Below are 27036 nucleotides of genomic sequence, written 5' to 3'. Positions count from 1 at the left end.
ATTCTTTCGCAGTAAATCCTTTTTTAAATCTGACAACGCAGTTGGATTAGCAAGATTCTAGGTTTTCGATACATGTGAGACACTTGTATTTTCATGAATGTTTGATATGACTATTTATGTAGCGATCACCGTATGTTGTGGAATTTCAGCCCGCAAGCGGGTTCCGTGCGCAGAGAGGTTAAGTACTTTACACCACTGATAAGGTACCACAGTTAGTTGACAGTGCATGTCAGAGCAAAAACCAAGCCATGAGTTCGAAGGAATTGTCCGTAGAGCTCCGAGACAGGACTGCGTCGAGGCACAGATCTGCGGAAGGGTACCGAAAAATGTTACCAAGTACACAGTAGCCTCAGTCATTCTTTGATTGAATAGCTTTGTAAAAAATATTTTATAACTCTATTCCTTGAACTGCATTGTTGGTTAAGGGCTTGTAAGTAAGCATTTCACGGTAAGGTTGTTGTATTCTGCGCATGTGACAAATAAAATTTGATTTGATTTGATAATTCATTGTAATGCATTTCTATTCAATTGTAGCTTATTCTCTGATGCCTTGATTTCAGCACATGGTCATTTGTGAGGCAAACACCTGACTAATAAGATCATATTTGTCTGTTGATTCAGATATGACGTTGGAGCAGAAACCTATAATTCATCCAGATTATGATGTCTTTAAGAAGAAGGACAAAGGGGTTTCAGAGTTTTATGACTACGATTTGGCACTCTTGAAGTTGAGTAGTGATGTCCAAAGGTCTAAATATATCAGGTAAGTCAGGACATGGCAAACCCAAAATATGGCATGGTTTATGAGGACAGAGGACAATGAGAAATGTAGCTGTATTTTGCAGGCCCATCTGTATTCCTTGTACTATATCCTCCATCCGTGCGTCAGGTCTCCATACATCAACAACCTGTAAGGCGCAAGGTGAGTGACAGAATTTATCTAATGAATGTAAGTGTGTCATAACTACCCAAACATAAGCACACAAAATATGAGCAGAAACTATTTATAGCGCCAATTATCAATAAGCAGAGGCTACGCAACCATTTTGAACTGTCCCGTCCAACCCCCCACAGGACACCTCTTTCCTTTTTTGTTTTTTATATAAATAGATTCATTCGTATAAATACAAATCTGTTTTCACGTCAATACATGGGGTTCATTATAGACTACTTAACATGATTTACTTATTTAATAGTGTCAATGGACAACTTGTTGGCCAGCTTCTTTTTAATTCCGTTTATAGTTGTTAAACAATGTTTGAGGGGACAAAAAGTATTTTTGTCTTCCAAATCTTATTGTTCACAATGCATATTATTGTCCACCATAGATCTTTAGTACGCCTCTTTCCCATAGACAAACAACCATAGTATAACATTCTGCTCATGTGTTTCTTTATGCACACATTTCTTTACATAGCTCGTGCTCACCCTCCTCCTCACTTCTTGTTTTTCATTTTACTCGCACTGTTTTAACCCTTCTATCATCTTTAAATTCTTGGGGGTCTTGATTGTTGACCAATGAACAGTCATCAGCATTGGCATGCAAAAGCAGGCTCACATATCCAGACGGATCGAAATTTACTTGGGGCAGGGGTGGTCCAAATAGGGGAGGATTGTCTAACTTTTGTTTTTACTTTGGGAAGGGTTGTGTGATGTTTTTTATTGGGCACATGGGACGATATTGCGTTTTTTTCCCTGGTTTACGTTACCTCTTGCCGGTTTTACTATATAATTTCTTCCATCCTATCCAAATTCCTCGATCCAACATTAATAGTAACATTGATTGGAGATTCTCTGAAATCTTTGGCCTGAATTCCAAGTGTCACGTCTGGAGGAAACCTGGCACCATCCCTATGGTGAAGCATGGTGGTAGCAGCATCATGCTGTGGGGATGTTTTTCAGCGGCAGGGACTGGGAGACTAGTCAGGATCGAGGGAAATGTGAATGGAGCGCTCAGACTTTAGACTGGGGTTAAGGTTCACCTCCCAAAAGGACAACAGCCCTGAGCACACAGCCAAGACAACGCAGGAGTGGCTTTAGGACAATCAATCAAGCAATCAAATGTATTTATGAAGCCCTTCTTACATCAGCTGATGTCACAAAGTGCTGTACAGAAACCCAGCCTAAAACCCCAAACCGCAAGCAATGCAGGTGTAGAAGCACGGTGGCTAGGAAAAACTCCCTAGAAAGGCCATAACCTAGGAAGAAACCTAGAGAGGAATCAGGCTATGAGGGGTGGCCAGTCCTCTTCTGGCTGTGCTGTGTGGAGATTATAACAGAACATGGCCAAGATGTTCAAATGTTCATAGATGACCGGCAGGGTCAAATAATAATAATCACAGTGGTTGTCGAGGGTGCAACAGGTCATCACCTCAAGAGTAAATGTCAGTTGGCTTTTCATAGCCAATCATTCAGAGTATCTCTACCACTCCTGCTGTCTCTAGAGAGTTGAAAACAGCAGGTCTGGGACAGGTAGCACGTCTGGTGAACAGTTCAGGGTACCATAGCCGCAGGCAGAACAGTTGAAACTGGAGCAGCAGCATGGCCAGGTGGACTGGGGACAGCAAGGAGTCATCAGGCCAGGTAGTCCTGAGGCATGGTCCTAGGGCTCAGGTCCTCCGAGAGAGAGAAAGAAAGAAAGAGGGAGAAAGAGAGAGAATTAGAGAGAGCATACTTAAATTCACACGGGACACCGGATAAGATAGGTGAAATACTCCAGATATAACAGACTGACCCTATCCCCCCGACACATCAACTACTGCAGCATAAATAATGGAGGAGACAGGAGGGGTCGGGAGACACTGTGGCCCTGTCCGACGATAACCCCGGACAGGGCCAAACAGGCAGGATATAACCCCACCCACTTTGCCAAAGCACAGCCCCCGCACCACTAAAGGGATATCGTCAACCACCAACTTACCACCCTGAGACAAGGCTGGCTATAGCCCTGTCATCTCCTCGGTGTTGGGGGCTCCTTAATCCTTCTTTGGGTTGTGTGCCTTGTTGCTATGCATTTTGCTTACATAACAACCTAAACTAGCCTACATGCAGGGTTTGTACTTTCTAATGTAATCCGTTACAGTTACTAGTTACCTGACACAATTCTAATCAGTATCTTTTGGATTACCCAAACTAGTAATGTAATCTGATTAATTTCAGTTACTTTTGGATTACTTTCCCCTAAAGAGGCATTAGAAGAACACAAAAAGGATTCATCAAACGCATTTGCTGTGTCATCATAGTGGTTTCAGGTGGAACAAACTTACAAGTGCACCTTTTTATTTTAACACTGAATTTAATTTAATTGAGAAAACAAAGGTTGCATAATGTATTTTTTTCCCGCAAAAATCCTTTCTGAATTTAAAAGTAATCCTAGAAGTAATCATATACTTTTTCAAAAGTATCTGTAATTTGCTGGTAACGTAACAATTACAGTTACAGGTTTTTTTGTAAACAGATTACATTACTCCCCAACAATGCCTACATGTAGCCCAGCCCTGTCTGCAAATTGCATTGGGGCAGAACAATCTGCGATTTAACAATAAATAACATACAATTGTTAGTTCGCTTCTCAGTGACCAAGCAACACTGCACTATTTGATGGACAGCACATCATTGAATTTCGCCAGAGTAGCCTACTGTTCCACCTCTGTGCAACATGTCAATCATGTTGTTTCTTATCAACAAAGGTTGTTTATAGTTAGAACAGACTAAGAAGTTTGTACAACATGTCAAAGTTTTTACAGCAGACAAAGATATCATTGCCATGGGAGGTGAGGGGAACAGTAAAGAGGGGGAAGCAGCAGTGGAGGGATCAGCAGCTACGTATAAAATTGTGTCCATAAAGCAGCACATGCTCAGAAAGTACGGTTGTTTAGCTATCGTTATTAATATTCAATGTGCATTTACGGTAGTATGCTATCTAATGGTAGTTGATCTTTCTTTGCCCAGAGGAATTCCTATTGAATCAGAATTCTGTACCTGCCAGATTCATGTCTGAGTGGAAGGGTCAGATGTACGAGAAGGATGTTCAAATCAAATTGAAAGAAAAGGTGAGAATGTTTGTGTGAAAACCTTCTCGCCAGCAGAGAATCATGCTTTAAGATGGCCATGAGCAGGCAGGAACTCAATCAAACATGCCATAGCAATGTTTATGCAGTGTCTAGGCTTACACACTTTCACCCAAATACATGTCGTTACTTTTTATTCATAAATCTGTAAGCATCTGCCTGTGAGGATGGTCTACTTGCTAATACAAGTAGTAGTAAGTCTGGAAAGTACTTTAACCTCTCTAGGGTTTGTGGGACGCTAGCGTCCCATCTGGCCAATATCCAGTGAGGTTGCAGAGCACCAAATTCAATTACATAAATGCTCATTGTTTAAATTCAGAAAACAAAACATATTTTACATAGGTTTAAAGATTAACTTCTTGTTAAACCAACCACAGTGTCATATTTATAAAATGCTTTTCGGTGAAAGCATACCTAGCCCAGAACATACCTAGCCCAGAACATAGCCCAGTTGACAAATTATTACAAACAGTAACCAGCCAAGCAGAAGTGTTACAAAACTCAGAAATAGAGAGAAAATGAATCCCTTACCTTTGATCTTCATATGGTGGTAATCAGAAGACATTAATTTACTCAATAAATGTTCCTTTTGTTCGATGAAGTCTCTTTATATCCAAAAACCTCCGTTTTGTTAGCGCAGTTTCTTCAGTAATCCACAGTCTCACACTCAGTCAAAACAATCAGACAAAAAATCCAAATTGTATCCGTAAAGTTCATCGAAACATGTCAAACGATGTTTATATTCTATCCTCAGGTTGTTTTTTTTTGCCTAAATGATATTTCAACCGGACAATAACGTCATCAATATTTACCTTTATTTTACTAGGCAAGTCAGTTAAGAACAAATTCTTATTTTCAATGACAGCCTAGGAACAGTGGGTTAACTGCAAGTTCAGGGGCAGAACGACAGATTTGTACCTTATCAGCTCGGGGGTTTGAACTTGCAACCTTCCGGTTACTAGTCCAACGCTCTAACCACTAGGCTACGCTGCCGCCCCGCTCCAAAGGTAAACAAGAAATGCACATGCGTCACGTTAGGGTCCACTCGTTCAGACTGGTCTTACTCCCTCATTTATAAGAATACAAGCCTGAAACGATTTCTAAAGACTGTTGACATCTAGTGGAAGCCATAGGAACTGCAAATGGAGACCGAAGTCAATGGATACTGTAATGGCATTGAATAGAAAACTACAAAACCCCCAAAAAACGACTTCCTGAATGGATTTTCTCAGGTTTTCACCTGCTAAATCAGTTATGTTATACTCACAGACACTATTTTAACAGTTTTGTAAATGTTAGTGTTTTCTATCCAAATCTACCAGTTACATGCATATTATATCTTCTGGGCCCGAGTAGCAGGCCATTTAATTTGGGCATGCTTTTCATCCAAAATTCCGAATGCTGCCCTCTACCCTAGAGAGGTTAAACAATTCCACAATCTGATTCGTCCATGGGCTATAAGAGTTACAGAGTGAATACCACAATGATGGGTTCTCTGAACTCTGACAGTCTCGGTTCCTTTTTCACAGAGGGAGAGCTGTATTAAGGATGCAGAGGAAGCTGAGGGCATTACAAACTACAAGGAGGCTGTGACTAAGAACTTCCTGTGTACAGGAGGGACAGAAGACAAAGTTGAGGACATTGCCTGCAAAGGTATATTAAATCAATGTATCAAGGAAATGTATCACTATGGAAAGTAAACACAGTATTACAGGAAAATTCTGCATTTTTATACAGTCATTTTTATATTTTCTAGCACATCCCATAGCTGTGTAACCTTTATGAATGGTCATTTACATGTATGGTGTCTCACCTGGCAGTGTGAAAATACAGGTAGGCTATATGACATTGTATTACATGTACAGTATGTGTGCATTTAAAGGTGACTCTGGTGGCGCCCTGTATCTGAAAAATCAAAAACGTCGGATTCAGGTGAGTGTACATTATATAACCTATACTTCCACGTTTAAATACTATGTTTCTTTTATCAGCATGGTGCTGGTTGTATCAAGATAAACAGGAAATTGCACCGGTGACATTCTCGGGAATGTGCAGAATTAGGTTTCTCTTGAAATGTTGGACCTCTCTAGATGTTTTAAGGCCTTTTTAGTTCAAACTCTCAATTTGTGATGTACTACTATTCCTTTGAATGTGTTTTTGGGAGTTAAACTTGGCCACGTTAAAATAACAATGTCTGTATATAATTAAAGTAATCAACTTATTTTTGTCTTAGGTGGGTGTAATCAGCTGGGGAGTTAAGGACGACCTGTGTATGGGTAATATCCCAAAGCCTCTTTCAACTGCAACTACTAGAGATTACCACATTAACCTATTCCGAATGCAGAAGTTCCTCAAGGAGCACCTGGGAGAAAAAAAAATTGAAACTAATTATGAGCCTTTAAAATTTGTTGACTGATAATCATATGTGTAACTTGCATACATACTTGCTAAATACAGTAGGCCTATATCAACAATTCAAATAAAATGTAGAAGTTGTGCCCATGCAGAAGTTGTGAAGAGTAGTTCGTTATTTTCAGTCAATGTGATTTTGTTTGTATGTTTATTGTAGGAATATGAAATTAATGTCTGCAACGGTTTAGATTTTTACTACAAATGAACATGATTTGGTTTAGTTCAAATGTGTGTTTGTTGACAGTTCAGTCAAATATCTAATGAAAATCTGCCGTCTTTGACCTGTTGTGTAGTTGGTTATGCATCAAAACACAATGATTGTCTTTGGACTTTACTTTGGTCAAGACCCAAAAGATAGTTTTACGGTAAGGGGCATGTCCTGGTTAATTTTCAACCCAGTTCCGAGAAATTATTTTGAATTTTGCCAGTGGAGATGACAGTTGTGACTGATGTTTTGTGTGTCATTGTTAGATTACAGTGGCTTTTGGGCAAGGCATTTTTAAAAAATCCAATCCCTTTTTTATTTCAATCTATGTGTGTACATCTTCTTATTCTAAATCAGGGATGGGCAACTTTGATGGGGGTGGGGGCCACATATCCGGCACTCATCATGAGGAGCCACAGTGGTTCGTGGGTTTGCATACCCACATCCATACCCCCCCCCCCCCCTCCACCTTGTGAAAAAAAAACATTTTAGCAGCCCCTCCAATCAAATCAAATCAAATTTTATTGGTCACATTCACGTGTTTAGTAGATGTTATTTGGAGGCCCTGCAGTTGTGGGCAGTGCAGTTGCCGTACCAGGAAGCGATGCAGCACAACAGGATGCTCTCAATTGTTCATCTGTAAAAGTTTGAGGGTTTTAGGTGACAAGTCAAATTTCTTCAGCCTCCTGTCTGTGTGGGTGGACCATTTCAGTTTGTCATTTAGTTCAGTTACCTTGCGTTCTTGGTTAATGACAGGGATGAGAAACATTTTCCGTTTTAAAGTTAATTTCCAACTCTGCACACTTGGCCATGGGGCATAGAGAGTTTTTCCATTTTAAAGCAAGTTTTCTGCAATTCTACACATTTTGCCATGCGGTGGAGAGTTAAATGTGTAGTTTTACAGCTAATTTCCTGCAATTCTACACATTTTGCCATAGGTTGGAGGCAAATGTTTGCAGTTTTTAATATGATAACTGATTATCAATGGGTCCCACCCCTGTCGGTAATTCTGCCATGCTTACTACAAGTTTAGATAGCTGGCCGCAAGACTAATTTACCAATCTAAAAATGTTTTGCTGACATGGGCTAAATGAGTGACTGCTGATGCACAACCGAATTTCGAAATTGCACCTTGTGTATTCTATTATTATTGAATAAAATTAAATGTGTCAAATTGGTCCACGGGTCTACAAAAGGGATAGGCCGCCAGTTGCCCATCCCTGTTATAAATCAACTAATATGGCAGGTGAATTACTCTAAGTCATTTCTACCATTATGAGAACATTGTGTCACCAGCAAGATTAGTAACACCAATGATGGGAACACCAATGACAAATCTGCGGTAAATTTAGTAACTCCAACGACACGTTAGATTTACATCTAACATATCAAAATGTCACGACATGATATGAAAGCATGCGATTTATTGGGCTACAGATTAAACAATTTAGGATGAACTTCACAGGGTGGTGAAAGTGCACAGTGATGAACTGGATGCTCCTTTCAATAAATATCAAGGGTCTTATTCTGGTACCATGAGGATTGATGCTTGGCTGCTGTTTGACAAATAAAAATAATCTTGCACTTTTGTCCATAATAATCTCATGTACAGTATACCGCACTGTACCTGCAAGCTGTTGGCTATTTAATTTAATGTTTTATTTAACCTTAATTTAACTACGCATGTCAGTTAAGAACAAATTCTTATTTACAATGATGGCCTACTTGTAAAGCCACGTTTGTAAACACAGGGTTGCTACAGTACAGGGACAGCCGAAGAACCCTTAAAGGTTCTAGATGGCACCTTTTTCTCTAAGAGTGTACTGGCAAGTGACAATATGTCTAAAGATAAGCAGTTAGCTACAATTGCACTGCCTTCAATATTATGGGATGAAGATGTAACATGGCAAGTTGATTAATATATTTGTGTGTAAGAACAGAGCTACCCAGCTGGCAATGAGCACTGTTCAGCCAGGCTGCCCTCAAAAGTGATGGTGCGGTGCAGACAACATGCTTTCCATCAGATCCTGCAACCTCTGCTACAAGTAGGTTATATGATTTTGCTTGCTCTGGACACCAGAAAAGTGACATGATATATCCCTAGTTGATAGTGACTGCTAACATAAATAAGTTGCAGTTGCAGTTGTAAAACACAGTTTATTTATCTAGTATATCTTGCCTTTATAAAGTCTCAGTTTATGGCTGTAATGACAGGCTACATTTGCACGGTGATTTGTGCGTGCACGTGTGTGCACACTTGCACATGCATGCGCGGGGGTAGCAAGTTCTGTACCACTCCTTTTTGAAGGTTTCAGGTCAAAAAGTTTGTATGGTCAGAAAGTCTATATGGTAGCTACAGATGTAGCTACCAGTATTTCTTACAATCTATTTTGACTGGAATTGTGTTGGTCATTGCGATTTGGAATTGTGTTGGTAAGTGCAGCATTTATTCCAGTTCAAAAATAGTTTTGTTAAATACTTTACTCATCAGATTGTGCAGCTTTCCCCTCTTGTAATAATTGCTCAACTAGTTTGTGACCGCAGTTACAGTTCCAATTAACTTTTTTTTGTTTGAGCACATGCCCCTCAAACGGTCTGTGCATTGCCCTGGACAAAATGGTGTTCTAAGAGGACCTGACTTGTGAGTTATTTTAATAATACCTCTATAAGACTAAAATGTATAATAATAGTAAGAAATGGATTAATCTGATGGTATGAATTATTTGGTGTTCTTTACCAAAATAACAAAACAAACACTTTATTTTTTATTCAATCAACATTTAATAATGCTAATGAAGAAGTAGGAAATGGAATGAAAGATAAGAAGAGACCTGGAGATATTTGACTATTAGGAATGTTACACTCAATCGGTGAGGAAAGTCTTTGTTCTCTATGTGGCCAAGTGTAACGGATGTGAAATAGCTAGCTAGTTAGCGGTGGTGCGCGCTAAATAGCGTTTCAATCGGTGACGTCACTTGCTCTGAGACCTTGAAGTAGTGGTTCCCCTTGCTCTGCAAGGGCCACGGCTTTTGTGGAGCGATGGGTAACGATGCTTCATGGGTGACTGTTGTTGATGTGTGCAGAGGGTCCCTGGTTCGCGCCCAGGTATGGGCGAGGGGACGGTCTTAAGTTATACTGTTACACAAGGATCAAAGGTTGAAGATACAGTGCCATGCGAAAGTATTCGGCCCCCTTGAACTTTGCGACCTTTTGCCACATTTCAGGCTTCAAACATAAAGATATAAAACTGTATTTTTTTGTGAAGAATCAACAACAAGTGGGACACAATCATGAAGTGGAACGACATTTATTGGATATTTCAAACTTTTTTAACAAATCAAAAACTGAAAAATTGGGCGTGCAAAATTATTCAGCCCCCTTAGAAAATGACTCAAGTATAAGTGAAAGTCACCCAGTAAAATACTACTTGAGTAAAAGTTAAGTATAAAAAATATATATATGCTTAAGTATCAAAAGTAAATGTAATTGCTAAAATATACTTAAGTATCTAAATAATTTCAAATAACTTATATTAAGCAAACCAGACAGCACGTTTTCTTGTTTTTTTTACATTTACAGATAATCAGGGGCACACCAACACTCGGACATGATTTACAAACTAAACATTTGTGTTTAGTGTGTCTGCTAGATCAGAGGCAGTAGGGTTGACCATGGATTTTCTCATGAGGTTATGAGACCATTTTCCTGTTCACCTAAGCATTCAAAATGTAATGTGTACTTTTGTGTGTCAGGAAAGATGTATGGAGTAAAAAGTATATTATTTTCTTTAGTAATGTAGTGGAGTAAATGTGAAAGTTGTCAGAAATATAAATAGTAAAGTAAAATACAGATACCCCCCCCAAAAACTACTTAAGTAGTACTTTAAAGTATTTTACTTAAAACCTCTTACAGCTACCCCCCTACTTTATGCAATTTCCGCCTGAAGACATACCCAAATCTAACAGCCTGTAGCTCAGGCACAGAACCAAGGATATGCATATTCTTGGTACCATTTGAAAGAAAACACTCTGAAGTTTGTGTAAATGTGAATTGAATATGTAGGAGAATATAACACAATAGATCTGGTTTAGATAAAACAATGAAAAAAAACATACGTTTTTTATTTTTGTATCATCATCTTTAAAATGAACAAGATAAAACAAACATTCAGATAGGATGATGGGGACAATTTCAGTGAATAATATAAGAGGGCAGCAGTACTTGTGCAAAGTGTCAGAATGATAACTTCCAAAATGTGTGCTACATGACATTTATCATGAAATCACCCAGGTGTCCCACACAAGTAGCCCAAGTGGCCAAATTGGTGAAGGTATACATTTTGAAACAAATAACTATATACTAAATACCAAAATGGTATTCTAACACCCCCCCCCCCCCCCAGAAAAAATGATGGAAAAAAATATATATATACATTTACAAAATAACATGGGTAACTATTTACACACTTTCAATATTTGGAAGACCCTCAGTCCTCTATCAAATCAAATCAATTTATATAGCCCCAGCCTAAAACCCCAAACAGCAAGCAATGCAGGTGTAGAAGCACGGTGGCTAGGAACAACTCCCTAGAAAGGCAAAAACCTAGGAAGAAACCTAGAGAGGAACCATATATATATATGTGTGTATATATATATGTGTGTATATACATACATATATGTATGTATATAGAGTACAGGGTACAGGGAACATAAGATCTACTGTCTTTATTTTATTACAACAGACCAGCTGTATCTACTGTCTCCATTTCACTTTGGCCATTGTTGTGGGCCTGCCCTCCCCTCAACAGCCTCAAATAGGCTATTTCATGTGGGTTGGGGTGGGGCGGCAGACACACGCATCTCACATTTCATGACATTACATGTTTATATATTGCTTCTAAAATGTAAAAAAAATCACAAATAATATTTTATATTATTAATTTCAAACAAGGGCATTAGCATAATAACTTACCAGTCCAAAACGATGTCCTCTCCCGTTCAAAAAATATTCCTCCACAATCGCTAAATGAATCGTTCTACAACATTCTCTGTCTCACTTTCCCAATCAATTTATTCTAAAATTGTGTGTACATCTGTATATCTAGACTTAGATTTAGCTTTCCCTGACTTAGTCGCCATACTGATTGATATATAAACAGCTGAATCTGCGCGTTTACCAAACAATGCAGTGTGTAATATGTGTTTCTCCTTCCGGTATGAAACTTCAATAGCAAATGACTCTCTTTACGCTGGAGCTTACTACATGGGTTGGTCTTGCAACACATAAACATGACCTATTGCCGTTTACCTCAGCTCATTGGCTATCTACCCAGCTAGATTTCAAGACGATCAGTGGTCATTGGGTTAAAAGACAGTCAATCAACGAAACAGTGGTCAAATCATTGGTGCGCAATGATGTCATGACTTGTTGTCTTCAAATCGGTTTCTTTCAGTCAATACATCCCGGGAAATGGCCCATGTTTGATTGTGTTACAAACAAACCAGTTGATTGCAGTGAAACCCAACATGACTGGAAAAGTCACGTTCTGTGTGGGTTATTTACCTGGAATGTGTCGTCGAAAATGGAATGAGACGGAATTCACAACTCAAGCGGTTCACAAAATGTTTCGTGTTAGGCTATAAAAACAGATTTTATCAAACAAAAGATCATTCATTGTGTAACAATGAGTATTGGAATTGCAAACAAAGACCGTCAAAGGTAAACAATTTATTTTAATGCAGTTTGTATATGTTACGCCTGTGCGGGTTGAATTTTTTTTATTTTATGGGGCTCTATGCTCAGATAATCGCATCGTATTCTTTCGCAGTAAATCCTTTTTTAAATCTGACAACGCAGTTGGATTAGCAAGATTCTAGGTTTTCGATACATGTGAGACACTTGTATTTTCATGAATGTTTGATATGACTATTTATGTAGCGATCACCGTATGTTGTGGAATTTCAGCCCGCAAGCGGGTTCCGTGCGCAGAGAGGTTAAGTACTTTACACCACTGATAAGGTACCACAGTTAGTTGACAGTGCATGTCAGAGCAAAAACCAAGCCATGAGTTCGAAGGAATTGTCCGTAGAGCTCCGAGACAGGACTGCGTCGAGGCACAGATCTGCGGAAGGGTACCGAAAAATGTTACCAAGTACACAGTGGCCTCAGTCATTCTTAAATGGAAGACGTTTGGAACCACCAAGATACTTCCTAGATCTGGCCGCCTGGCCAAACTGAGCAATCGGGGGAGAAGGGCCTTAGTCAATTTAATTTACAGTGAGGGGAAAAAAGTATTTGATCCCCTGCTGATTTTGTACATTTGCCCACTGACAAAGAAATGACCAGTCTAATTTTAATTGTAGGTTTATTTGAACAGTGAGAAACAGAATAACAACAACAAAATCCAGAACAACGCATGTCAAAAATGTTATAAATTTATTTGAATTTTAATGAGGGAAATAAGTATTTGACCCCTCTGCACGGTAGGCAATTAAAGTCACAGTTATGAAAACTTAGTACACCAAAGAGGCCTTTCTACTGACTCTGAAAAACACCAGAAGACTATAAATGACTATTGTAGCTGGAAACAGCTATTTTTTTAATGGAATATCTACATAGGCGAACAAATGCCCATTATCCACAACCATCACTCCTTTGTTCCAATGGCACATTATGTTAGCTAATTATTATTGTAACATTCTTTTTTTAAACTTTTTTTTATTTATTTTTATTTTTACCCCTTTCTCCCCAATTTCGTGGTATCCAATTGTTAGTAATTACTATCTTGTCTCATCGCTACAACTCCCGTACGGGCTCGGGAGAGACGAAGGTCGAAAGCCATGCGTCCTCCGAAACACAACACAACACAACCCAACCAAACCGCACTGCTTCTTAACACAGCGCGCATCCAACCCGGAAGCTAGCCGCACCAATGTGTCGGAGGAAACACTGTGTACCTGGCGACCTTGGTTAGCGTGCACTGCGCCCGGCCCGCCACAGGAGTTGCTGGTGCGCGATGAGACAAGGATATTCCTACCGGCCAAACCCTCCCTAACCCGGACGACGCTAGGCCAATTGTGCGTCACCCCACGGACCTCATGGGAACATGGCCAAATGTCCTTAGGACATCCCCTGTTTGCTGGGTGCAATGTAGTCGGGCAGGAACTCAACCAATGTGAATACTTAAACTCAAGGAGAAATTTAAAAAAAAAGATCAACCCACAGGAAATAAGAGGTGAAGGACACGTGTCATAGATATCATAAGCTGTCTGTCACTTGTCTTTCAGATATTTATGTTTTCGGTGTGGGGGCAGCAATGAACGAGGAGGAAATCAACAAGTTGGTGTCGAAGAAGAGTTCAGAAAGGCATTTCTACAAACTAAGAGATGACACCAAACTGACATCCTTGTTCAAGATGATTATAGGTCAGTGTAGGATTGCATGGGTGTATATGTAGTGTCTACAGATTTAATTAGTGCACCTTGGTGTACAGGATCATAGGTGTGTTTTTTTTCTCTCTCTGCTTCTCTATAGATGAGAGTAACAGTGTAGACCTGTGTGGTCTATCCTGGGACCGTGATGGTGATGATTCCACCACATCCAAACGGCAAGAATACCCTTGGGTAGTCACAATCTCTGTCTTGGTGAGTCAATTAACAACAAATAGATCTTAGAGAAACATTTTACATGAAAGAGGAACTACTATACGGCTACTGTGTAGGCATGCTACAGTATTTATCTATTTCTCCTTCTTCCATTCAGGTCGGAAATGAGCATAGCTCTTGCATGGGTACCCTTGTTACGCCTAGATTTGTCCTTACAGCTGCTCACTGTTTCAGGGATAAGCAGATAGATATGATTAAAGTGAAGGTCTCCGACCAGGAAGGTACTGTGCTTCTCTGAACATCTCTGGGCAATGTGTACAATTCAATAATGGTGCCGGAGGGGAGGGCTGCCGTTTTACAGGCTCCTAACCAACTGCTATGTTTTTTTCCCCGCATTGCTGTAAACTCATTTTGTTCATAATGTTGTTGCTGCCATCTCTCATGACCGAAAAGAGCTTCTGGACATCAGTACAGCGGTTACTCTCCTCGAACTGGACAAATACTTTTTCTTTAATGAGTCGGACGCGGAGCATATACTGCTTTGTCGAGACAAGGACCAAATCCGCATCATCAGCGTGAAGAAAACACAGAGAAAAGGGGGAGGAGCGCGGGCCTTGTAAGAATTTGCAGGCGAGTAGGTAAACCACCACTACCCTCTAAATTTATTGGCCAACGTGCAATCATTGGAAAACCAACTGGACGATCTACCATTGACTATCCTACCAACGGGACATTAAAAACTGTAATATCTTATGTTTCACTGATACTTGGCTGAACGACGATGCGGATAATATGGAGCTGGCTGCCTTCTCTGTGTTTCGGCAGGACAGAGCAGCTACGTTTGGTAAGACAATGGGGGCGGGAGTGTAAGTTTCTGTTGGTCAATAACTGCTGGTGCGCGATGTCTAATATTAAAGACGTCTTGAGGTATTGCTTACCTGAGGTAGAATACCTCATGATAAGCTGTAGACCACACTATCTACCAAGAGAGTTTATATTATATTATATTATTTGTAGCTGTTGACGTTGTCCCCACAGGGATCATACGTACATTTCCCAACCAGAAGCCATGGATTACAGGCAACATCCGCACTGAGCTAAAGGCTAGAGCTGCCGCTTCCGGACGCTTACAAGAAATCCTGCTATGCCGTCAGGTGAACCGTCAAACAGGCCAAGCGTCAGAACAGGACTGAGATTGAATGGCTTTGACGCTCGTCGGATGTGGCAGGGCTTGAGAACTATTACGGACTACAAAGGAAAACCCAGCCACGAGCTGCCCAGTGACGCAAGCCTACCAGATGAGCTAAATGCCTTTTATGCTCGCTTTGAGGCAAGCAACACTGAAGCATGCATGAGAGCACCAGCTGTTCTGGACGACTGTGTGATCACGCTCTCCGTTGCCGATGTGAGCAAGACCCCATAAACAAGTCAACATTCACAAAACTGTGGTGCCAGACGGATTACCTGGACCTGTACTCAAAGTATGCGTGGACCAACTGGCAAGTGTCTAAACTGATATTTTCAACCTCTCCCTGGCAGCGTCTGTAATACCTACATGTTTTAAACAGACCATCGTCCCTGTGCCCAAGAAAGCGAAGGTAACCTGTCTAAATTATTACCGCCCGTGAAGCACTCACGTCTGTAGTGCTTTGAATGGCTGGTCATGGCTCACATCAACACCATCATGCCAGAAACGCTAGACCCACTCCAAGTCGCATATGGCACCAACAGATCCACAGATGACAGAGTCTCAATCACACTCCACACTGCCCTTTCCCACCTGGACAAAAGGAACGCCTATGTGAGAATTATTTTCATTGACTACAGCTCGCAGTTCAACACCATAGTGCCCTCAAAGCTTATCACTAATCTAAGGACCCTGGGACTAAACACCTCCCTCTGCAACTGGATCCTAGACTTCCTGACAGGCCTCCCCAGGGGGTAAGGGTAGGCAACAACACATCTGCCAGGCTGATCCTGGCAGATGGGGCCCCTCAGTGGTGCGTGCTTAGTCCCCTCCTGTACTCCCTGATCACCCACGACTGCGTGGCCAAGCACGACTTCAACACCATCATTAAGTTTGCTGACGACACAACAGTGGTAGGCCTGATCACCGACAACAACGAGACAGTCTTTATTGGGAGGAGGTCAGAGACCTGGTGCCAGGACAACAACCTGTCTCTCAATGTGAGCAAGAGAAAGGAGCTGATTGTGGACTACAGGCAAAGGAGGGGCCGAACAGGCCCCCATAATCGACGGGCTATAGTGGAGCGGCTCAAGAGTTTCAAGGTACTTGGTGTCCACATCACCAACAAACTATCATGGTCCAAACACACCAAGACAGTTGTAAAGAGGGCACAACAACACCTTTTCCCCCTCAGAAGACTGAAAAGATTTGGCATAGGTCCCCAGACCCTCAAAACGTCCTACAGCTGCACCATTAGAGCATCCTGACCAGTTGCATCACCGCCAGGTATGGCAACTGCTCGGCATCTGACCGTAAGGCGTAACAGAGGGTAGTATGACCCAGTACATTACTGGGCCAAGTTTCCTGACATTCAGGACGTATGTACTAGGCGGTGTCAGAGGAAGGCCCCGGCAAGCGGTACCAGAGCGCCAAGTCTAGGACCAAAAGGCTCCTTAACAGCTTTTACCCCCAAGCCAGAAGACTGCTGATCAACTAATTAAATGGCCACTCGGGCTATTTACATTGATCCCCCCCCCCCCCCTCCTCAATTTGTTTTTACACTGCTGCTAGTCTCTGTTTATTATCTATGCATAGTCACTTTACAAATTACCTCGACTAACCTGTACCCCCACATATTGACTCGGTACCGGTACCCCCTGTATATAGCCTCGTTATTGTTATGTACATTTCTTGTGTTTTTGATTGAATAGCTTTGTAAAAAATATTTTATAACTCTATTCCTTGAACTGCATTGTTGGTTAAGGGCTTGTAAGTAAGCATTTCACGGTAAGGTTGTTGTATTCTGCGCATGTGACAAATAAAATTTGATTTGATTTGATAATTCATTGTAATGCATTTCTATTCAATTGTAGCTTATTCTCTGATGCCTTGATTTCAGCACATGGTCATTTGTGAGGCAAACACCTGACTAATAAGATCATATTTGTCTGTTGATTCAGATATGACGTTGGAGCAGAAACCTATAATTCATCCAGATTATGATGTCTTTAAGAAGAAGGACAAAGGGGTTTCAGAGTTTTATGACTACGATTTGGCACTCTTGAAGTTGAGTAGTGATGTCCAAAGGTCTAAATATATCAGGTAAGTCAGGACATGGCAAACCCAAAATATGGCATGGTTTATGAGGACAGAGGACAATGAGAAATGTAGCTGTATTTTGCAGGCCCATCTGTATTCCTTGTACTATATCCTCCATCCGTGCGTCAGGTCTCCATACATCAACAACCTGTAAGGCGCAAGGTGAGTGACAGAATTTATCTAATGAATGTAAGTGTGTCATAACTACCCAAACATAAGCACACAAAATATGAGCAGAAACTATTTATAGCGCCAATTATCAATAAGCAGAGGCTACGCAACCATTTTGAACTGTCCCGTCCAACCCCCACAGGACACCTCTTTCCTTTTTTGTTTTTTATATAAATAGATTCATTCGTATAAATACAAATCTGTTTTCACGTCAATACATGGGGTTCATTATTAGACTACTTAACATGATTTACTTATTTAATAGTGTCAATGGACAACTTGTTGGCCAGCTTCTTTTTAATTCCGTTTATAGTTGTTTAAACAATGTTTGAGGGGACAAAAAGTATTTTTGTCTTCCAAATCTTATTGTTCACAATGCATATTATTGTCCACCATAGATCTTTAGTACGCCTCTTTCCCATAGACAAACAACCATAGTATAACATTCTGCTCATGTGTTTCTTTATGCACACATTTCTTTACATAGCTCGTGCTCACCCTCCTCCTCACTTCTTGTTTTTCATTTTACTCGCACTGTTTTTAACCCTTCCTATCATCTTTAAATTCTTGGGGGTCTTGATTGTTGACCAATGAACAGTCATCAGCATTGGCATGCAAAAGCAGGCTCACATATCCAGACGGATCGAAATTTACTTGGGGCAGGGGTGGTCCAAAATAGGGGAGGATTGTCTAACTTTTGTTTTTACTTTGGGAAGGGTTGTGTGATGTTTTTTATTGGGCACATGGGACGATATTGCGTTTTTTCCCTGGTTTACGTTACCTCTTGCCGGTTTTACTATATAATTTCTTCCATCCTATCCAAATTCCTCGATCCAACATTAATAGTAACATTGATTGGAGATTCTCTGAAATCTTTGGCCTGAATTCCAAGTGTCACGTCTGGAGGAAACCTGGCACCATCCCTATGGTGAAGCATGGTGGTAGCAGCATCATGCTGTGGGGATGTTTTTCAGCGGCAGGGACTGGGAGACTAGTCAGGATCGAGGGAAATGTGAATGGAGCGCTCAGACTTTAGACTGGGGTTAAGGTTCACCTCCCAAAAGGACAACAGCCCTGAGCACACAGCCAAGACAACGCAGGAGTGGCTTTAGGACAATCAATCAAGCAATCAAATGTATTTATGAAGCCCTTCTTACATCAGCTGATGTCACAAAGTGCTGTACAGAAACCCAGCCTAAAACCCCAAACCGCAAGCAATGCAGGTGTAGAAGCACGGTGGCTAGGAAAAACTCCCTAGAAAGGCCATAACCTAGGAAGAAACCTAGAGAGGAATCAGGCTATGAGGGGTGGCCAGTCCTCTTCTGGCTGTGCTGTGTGGAGATTATAACAGAACATGGCCAAGATGTTCAAATGTTCATAGATGACCGGCAGGGTCAAATAATAATAATCACAGTGGTTGTCGAGGGTGCAACAGGTCATCACCTCAAGAGTAAATGTCAGTTGGCTTTTCATAGCCAATCATTCAGAGTATCTCTACCACTCCTGCTGTCTCTAGAGAGTTGAAAACAGCAGGTCTGGGACAGGTAGCACGTCTGGTGAACAGTTCAGGGTACCATAGCCGCAGGCAGAACAGTTGAAACTGGAGCAGCAGCATGGCCAGGTGGACTGGGGACAGCAAGGAGTCATCAGGCCAGGTAGTCCTGAGGCATGGTCCTAGGGCTCAGGTCCTCCGAGAGAGAGAAAGAAAGAAAGAGGGAGAAAGAGAGAGAATTAGAGAGAGCATACTTAAATTCACACGGGACACCGGATAAGATAGGTGAAATACTCCAGATATAACAGACTGACCCTATCCCCCCGACACATCAACTACTGCAGCATAAATAATGGAGGAGACAGGAGGGGTCGGGAGACACTGTGGCCCTGTCCGACGATAACCCCGGACAGGGCCAAACAGGCAGGATATAACCCCACCCACTTTGCCAAAGCACAGCCCCCGCACCACTAAAGGGATATCGTCAACCACCAACTTACCACCCTGAGACAAGGCTGGCTATAGCCCTGTCATCTCCTCGGTGTTGGGGGCTCCTTAATCCTTCTTTGGGTTGTGTGCCTTGTTGCTATGCATTTTGCTTACATAACAACCTAAACTAGCCTACATGCAGGGTTTGTACTTTCTAATGTAATCCGTTACAGTTACTAGTTACCTGACACAATTCTAATCAGTATCTTTTGGATTACCCAAACTAGTAATGTAATCTGATTAATTTCAGTTACTTTTGGATTACTTTCCCCTAAAGAGGCATTAGAAGAACACAAAAAGGATTCATCAAACGCATTTGCTGTGTCATCATAGTGGTTTCAGGTGGAACAAACTTACAAGTGCACCTTTTTATTTTAACACTGAATTTAATTTAATTGAGAAAACAAAGGTTGCATAATGTATTTTTTTCCCGCAAAAATCCTTTCTGAATTTAAAAGTAATCCTAGAAGTAATCATATACTTTTTCAAAAGTATCTGTAATTTGCTGGTAACGTAACAATTACAGTTACAGGTTTTTTTGTAAACAGATTACATTACTCCCCAACAATGCCTACATGTAGCCCAGCCCTGTCTGCAAATTGCATTGGGGCAGAACAATCTGCGATTTAACAATAAATAACATACAATTGTTAGTTCGCTTCTCAGTGACCAAGCAACACTGCACTATTTGATGGACAGCACATCATTGAATTTCGCCAGAGTAGCCTACTGTTCCACCTCTGTGCAACATGTCAATCATGTTGTTTCTTATCAACAAAGGTTGTTTATAGTTAGAACAGACTAAGAAGTTTGTACAACATGTCAAAGTTTTTACAGCAGACAAAGATATCATTGCCATGGGAGGTGAGGGGAACAGTAAAGAGGGGGAAGCAGCAGTGGAGGGATCAGCAGCTACGTATAAAATTGTGTCCATAAAGCAGCACATGCTCAGAAAGTACGGTTGTTTAGCTATCGTTATTAATATTCAATGTGCATTTACGGTAGTATGCTATCTAATGGTAGTTGATCTTTCTTTGCCCAGAGGAATTCCTATTGAATCAGAATTCTGTACCTGCCAGATTCATGTCTGAGTGGAAGGGTCAGATGTACGAGAAGGATGTTCAAATCAAATTGAAAGAAAAGGTGAGAATGTTTGTGTGAAAACCTTCTCGCCAGCAGAGAATCATGCTTTAAGATGGCCATGAGCAGGCAGGAACTCAATCAAACATGCCATAGCAATGTTTATGCAGTGTCTAGGCTTACACACTTTCACCCAAATACATGTCGTTACTTTTTATTCATAAATCTGTAAGCATCTGCCTGTGAGGATGGTCTACTTGCTAATACAAGTAGTAGTAAGTCTGGAAAGTACTTTAACCTCTCTAGGGTTTGTGGGACGCTAGCGTCCCATCTGGCCAATATCCAGTGAGGTTGCAGAGCACCAAATTCAATTACATAAATGCTCATTGTTTAAATTCAGAAAACAAAACATATTTTACATAGGTTTAAAGATTAACTTCTTGTTAAACCAACCACAGTGTCATATTTATAAAATGCTTTTCGGTGAAAGCATACCTAGCCCAGAACATACCTAGCCCAGAACATAGCCCAGTTGACAAATTATTACAAACAGTAACCAGCCAAGCAGAAGTGTTACAAAACTCAGAAATAGAGAGAAAATGAATCCCTTACCTTTGATCTTCATATGGTGGTAATCAGAAGACATTAATTTACTCAATAAATGTTCCTTTTGTTCGATGAAGTCTCTTTATATCCAAAAACCTCCGTTTTGTTAGCGCAGTTTCTTCAGTAATCCACAGTCTCACACTCAGTCAAAACAATCAGACAAAAAATCCAAATTGTATCCGTAAAGTTCATCGAAACATGTCAAACGATGTTTATATTCTATCCTCAGGTTGTTTTTTTTAGCCTAAATGATATTTCAACCGGACAATAACGTCATCAATATTTACCTTTATTTTACTAGGCAAGTCAGTTAAGAACAAATTCTTATTTTCAATGACAGCCTAGGAACAGTGGGTTAACTGCAAGTTCAGGGGCAGAACGACAGATTTGTACCTTATCAGCTCGGGGGTTTGAACTTGCAACCTTCCGGTTACTAGTCCAACGCTCTAACCACTAGGCTACGCTGCCGCCCCGCTCCAAAGGTAAACAAGAAATGCACATGCGTCACGTTAGGGTCCACTCGTTCAGACTGGTCTTACTCCCTCATTTATAAGAATACAAGCCTGAAACGATTTCTAAAGACTGTTGACATCTAGTGGAAGCCATAGGAACTGCAAATGGAGACCGAAGTCAATGGATACTGTAATGGCATTGAATAGAAAACTACAAAACCCCCAAAAAACGACTTCCTGAATGGATTTTCTCAGGTTTTCACCTGCTAAATCAGTTATGTTATACTCACAGACACTATTTTAACAGTTTTGTAAATGTTAGTGTTTTCTATCCAAATCTACCAGTTACATGCATATTATATCTTCTGGGCCCGAGTAGCAGGCCATTTAATTTGGGCATGCTTTTCATCCAAAATTCCGAATGCTGCCCTCTACCCTAGAGAGGTTAAACAATTCCACAATCTGATTCGTCCATGGGCTATAAGAGTTACAGAGTGAATACCACAATGATGGGTTCTCTGAACTCTGACAGTCTCGGTTCCTTTTTCACAGAGGGAGAGCTGTATTAAGGATGCAGAGGAAGCTGAGGGCATTACAAACTACAAGGAGGCTGTGACTAAGAACTTCCTGTGTACAGGAGGGACAGAAGACAAAGTTGAGGACATTGCCTGCAAAGGTATATTAAATCAATGTATCAAGGAAATGTATCACTATGGAAAGTAAACACAGTATTACAGGAAAATTCTGCATTTTTATACAGTCATTTTTATATTTTCTAGCACATCCCATAGCTGTGTAACCTTTATGAATGGTCATTTACATGTATGGTGTCTCACCTGGCAGTGTGAAAATACAGGTAGGCTATATGACATTGTATTACATGTACAGTATGTGTGCATTTAAAGGTGACTCTGGTGGCGCCCTGTATCTGAAAAATCAAAAACGTCGGATTCAGGTGAGTGTACATTATATAACCTATACTTCCACGTTTAAATACTATGTTTCTTTTATCAGCATGGTGCTGGTTGTATCAAGATAAACAGGAAATTGCACCGGTGACATTCTCGGGAATGTGCAGAATTAGGTTTCTCTTGAAATGTTGGACCTCTCTAGATGTTTTAAGGCCTTTTTAGTTCAAACTCTCAATTTGTGATGTACTACTATTCCTTTGAATGTGTTTTTGGGAGTTAAACTTGGCCACGTTAAAATAACAATGTCTGTATATAATTAAAGTAATCAACTTATTTTTGTCTTAGGTGGGTGTAATCAGCTGGGGAGTTAAGGACGACCTGTGTATGGGTAATATCCCAAAGCCTCTTTCAACTGCAACTACTAGAGATTACCACATTAACCTATTCCGAATGCAGAAGTTCCTCAAGGAGCACCTGGGAGAAAAAAAAATTGAAACTAATTATGAGCCTTTAAAATTTGTTGACTGATAATCATATGTGTAACTTGCATACATACTTGCTAAATACAGTAGGCCTATATCAACAATTCAAATAAAATGTAGAAGTTGTGCCCATGCAGAAGTTGTGAAGAGTAGTTCGTTATTTTCAGTCAATGTGATTTTGTTTGTATGTTTATTGTAGGAATATGAAATTAATGTCTGCAACGGTTTAGATTTTTACTACAAATGAACATGATTTGGTTTAGTTCAAATGTGTGTTTGTTGACAGTTCAGTCAAATATCTAATGAAAATCTGCCGTCTTTGACCTGTTGTGTAGTTGGTTATGCATCAAAACACAATGATTGTCTTTGGACTTTACTTTGGTCAAGACCCAAAAGATAGTTTTACGGTAAGGGGCATGTCCTGGTTAATTTTCAACCCAGTTCCGAGAAATTATTTTGAATTTTGCCAGTGGAGATGACAGTTGTGACTGATGTTTTGTGTGTCATTGTTAGATTACAGTGGCTTTTGGGCAAGGCATTTTTAAAAAATCCAATTCCTTTTTTATTTCAATCTATGTGTGTACATCTTCTTATTCTAAATCAGGGATGGGCAACTTTGATGGGGGTGGGGGCCACATATCCGGCACTCATCATGAGGAGCCACAGTGGTTCGTGGGTTTGCATACCCACATCCATACCCCCCCCCCCCTCCACCTTGTGAAAAAAAAACATTTTAGCAGCCCCTCCAATCAAATCAAATCAAATTTTATTGGTCACATTCACGTGTTTAGTAGATGTTATTTGGAGGCCCTGCAGTTGTGGGCAGTGCAGTTGCCGTACCAGGAAGCGATGCAGCACAACAGGATGCTCTCAATTGTTCATCTGTAAAAGTTTGAGGGTTTTAGGTGACAAGTCAAATTTCTTCAGCCTCCTGTCTGTGTGGGTGGACCATTTCAGTTTGTCATTTAGTTCAGTTACCTTGCGTTCTTGGTTAATGACAGGGATGAGAAACATTTTCCGTTTTAAAGTTAATTTCCAACTCTGCACACTTGGCCATGGGGCATAGAGAGTTTTTCCATTTTAAAGCAAGTTTTCTGCAATTCTACACATTTTGCCATGCGGTGGAGAGTTAAATGTGTAGTTTTACAGCTAATTTCCTGCAATTCTACACATTTTGCCATAGGTTGGAGGCAAATGTTTGCAGTTTTTAATATGATAACTGATTATCAATGGGTCCCACCCCTGTCGGTAATTCTGCCATGCTTACTACAAGTTTAGATAGCTGGCCGCAAGACTAATTTACCAATCTAAAAATGTTTTGCTGACATGGGCTAAATGAGTGACTGCTGATGCACAACCGAATTTCGAAATTGCACCTTGTGTATTCTATTATTATTGAATAAAATTAAATGTGTCAAATTGGTCCACGGGTCTACAAAAGGGATAGGCCGCCAGTTGCCCATCCCTGTTATAAATCAACTAATATGGCAGGTGAATTACTCTAAGTCATTTCTACCATTATGAGAACATTGTGTCACCAGCAAGATTAGTAACACCAATGATGGGAACACCAATGACAAATCTGCGGTAAATTTAGTAACTCCAACGACACGTTAGATTTACATCTAACATATCAAAATGTCACGACATGATATGAAAGCATGCGATTTATTGGGCTACAGATTAAACAATTTAGGATGAACTTCACAGGGTGGTGAAAGTGCACAGTGATGAACTGGATGCTCCTTTCAATAAATATCAAGGGTCTTATTCTGGTACCATGAGGATTGATGCTTGGCTGCTGTTTGACAAATAAAAATAATCTTGCACTTTTGTCCATAATAATCTCATGTACAGTATACCGCACTGTACCTGCAAGCTGTTGGCTATTTAATTTAATGTTTTATTTAACCTTAATTTAACTACGCATGTCAGTTAAGAACAAATTCTTATTTACAATGATGGCCTACTTGTAAAGCCACGTTTGTAAACACAGGGTTGCTACAGTACAGGGACAGCCGAAGAACCCTTAAAGGTTCTAGATGGCACCTTTTTCTCTAAGAGTGTACTGGCAAGTGACAATATGTCTAAAGATAAGCAGTTAGCTACAATTGCACTGCCTTCAATATTATGGGATGAAGATGTAACATGGCAAGTTGATTAATATATTTGTGTGTAAGAACAGAGCTACCCAGCTGGCAATGAGCACTGTTCAGCCAGGCTGCCCTCAAAAGTGATGGTGCGGTGCAGACAACATGCTTTCCATCAGATCCTGCAACCTCTGCTACAAGTAGGTTATATGATTTTGCTTGCTCTGGACACCAGAAAAGTGACATGATATATCCCTAGTTGATAGTGACTGCTAACATAAATAAGTTGCAGTTGCAGTTGTAAAACACAGTTTATTTATCTAGTATATCTTGCCTTTATAAAGTCTCAGTTTATGGCTGTAATGACAGGCTACATTTGCACGGTGATTTGTGCGTGCACGTGTGTGCACACTTGCACATGCATGCGCGGGGGTAGCAAGTTCTGTACCACTCCTTTTTGAAGGTTTCAGGTCAAAAAGTTTGTATGGTCAGAAAGTCTATATGGTAGCTACAGATGTAGCTACCAGTATTTCTTACAATCTATTTTGACTGGAATTGTGTTGGTCATTGCGATTTGGAATTGTGTTGGTAAGTGCAGCATTTATTCCAGTTCAAAAATAGTTTTGTTAAATACTTTACTCATCAGATTGTGCAGCTTTCCCCTCTTGTAATAATTGCTCAACTAGTTTGTGACCGCAGTTACAGTTCCAATTAACTTTTTTTTGTTTGAGCACATGCCCCTCAAACGGTCTGTGCATTGCCCTGGACAAAATGGTGTTCTAAGAGGACCTGACTTGTGAGTTATTTTAATAATACCTCTATAAGACTAAAATGTATAATAATAGTAAGAAATGGATTAATCTGATGGTATGAATTATTTGGTGTTCTTTACCAAAATAACAAAACAAACACTTTATTTTTTATTCAATCAACATTTAATAATGCTAATGAAGAAGTAGGAAATGGAATGAAAGATAAGAAGAGACCTGGAGATATTTGACTATTAGGAATGTTACACTCAATCGGTGAGGAAAGTCTTTGTTCTCTATGTGGCCAAGTGTAACGGATGTGAAATAGCTAGCTAGTTAGCGGTGGTGCGCGCTAAATAGCGTTTCAATCGGTGACGTCACTTGCTCTGAGACCTTGAAGTAGTGGTTCCCCTTGCTCTGCAAGGGCCACGGCTTTTGTGGAGCGATGGGTAACGATGCTTCATGGGTGACTGTTGTTGATGTGTGCAGAGGGTCCCTGGTTCGCGCCCAGGTATGGGCGAGGGGACGGTCTTAAGTTATACTGTTACACAAGGATCAAAGGTTGAAGATACAGTGCCATGCGAAAGTATTCGGCCCCCTTGAACTTTGCGACCTTTTGCCACATTTCAGGCTTCAAACATAAAGATATAAAACTGTATTTTTTTGTGAAGAATCAACAACAAGTGGGACACAATCATGAAGTGGAACGACATTTATTGGATATTTCAAACTTTTTTAACAAATCAAAAACTGAAAAATTGGGCGTGCAAAATTATTCAGCCCCCTTAGAAAATGACTCAAGTATAAGTGAAAGTCACCCAGTAAAATACTACTTGAGTAAAAGTTAAGTATAAAAAATATATATATGCTTAAGTATCAAAAGTAAATGTAATTGCTAAAATATACTTAAGTATCTAAATAATTTCAAATAACTTAT

At 40.3% G+C, this 27036-nt stretch overlaps 2 protein-coding genes across 4 annotated transcripts in view; both read left to right on the top strand.

Moving 5' to 3' along the window:
- Positions 1-24679, top strand: part of LOC109875216 (complement factor B) — a 43247-nt gene extending 18568 nt beyond the window's left edge. Inside the window, exons 10-18 of one of the 2 annotated variants that reach the window (XM_031810648.1) lie at positions 13974-14111; positions 14221-14330; positions 14449-14572; positions 17439-17580; positions 17663-17739; positions 20772-20872; positions 22420-22543; positions 22773-22822; positions 23124-24679. In XM_031810648.1, coding sequence (XP_031666508.1) covers positions 13974-14111; positions 14221-14330; positions 14449-14572; positions 17439-17580; positions 17663-17739; positions 20772-20872; positions 22420-22543; positions 22773-22822; positions 23124-23306 — 1049 coding nt within the window. In that variant the 3' untranslated portion in view covers positions 23307-24679. The other variant, XM_031810649.1, reaches the window with a different exon arrangement.
- LOC116358639 (complement factor B-like) lies at positions 497-7861 on the top strand. 2 transcript variants are annotated; one of them, XM_031810650.1, is made up of 6 exons: positions 518-763; positions 846-922; positions 3952-4052; positions 5600-5723; positions 5953-6002; positions 6304-7861. In XM_031810650.1, exons 1-6 carry the CDS (start codon positions 624-626, stop codon positions 6484-6486), a joined length of 675 nt encoding a protein of 224 aa, XP_031666510.1. In that variant the 5' UTR covers positions 518-623; the 3' UTR covers positions 6487-7861. The 2 variants fall into 2 exon arrangements, with proteins under 2 accessions (XP_031666511.1, XP_031666510.1); XM_031810651.1 differs by lacking the exons at positions 5953-6002; positions 6304-7861 and adding an exon at positions 5827-5934 and having other exon boundaries at positions 497-763.
- Positions 24680-27036: the final 2357 nt, after the last annotated feature.

The sequence above is a fragment of the Oncorhynchus kisutch genome, linkage group LG30, assembly GCF_002021735.2.
Source record: "Oncorhynchus kisutch isolate 150728-3 linkage group LG30, Okis_V2, whole genome shotgun sequence".
In the NCBI taxonomy this organism is placed as follows: domain Eukaryota; kingdom Metazoa; phylum Chordata; class Actinopteri; order Salmoniformes; family Salmonidae; genus Oncorhynchus; species Oncorhynchus kisutch.
Note: the sequence above shows the minus strand (reverse complement) of the source record. Positions and strands in the feature narration are given on the sequence as shown.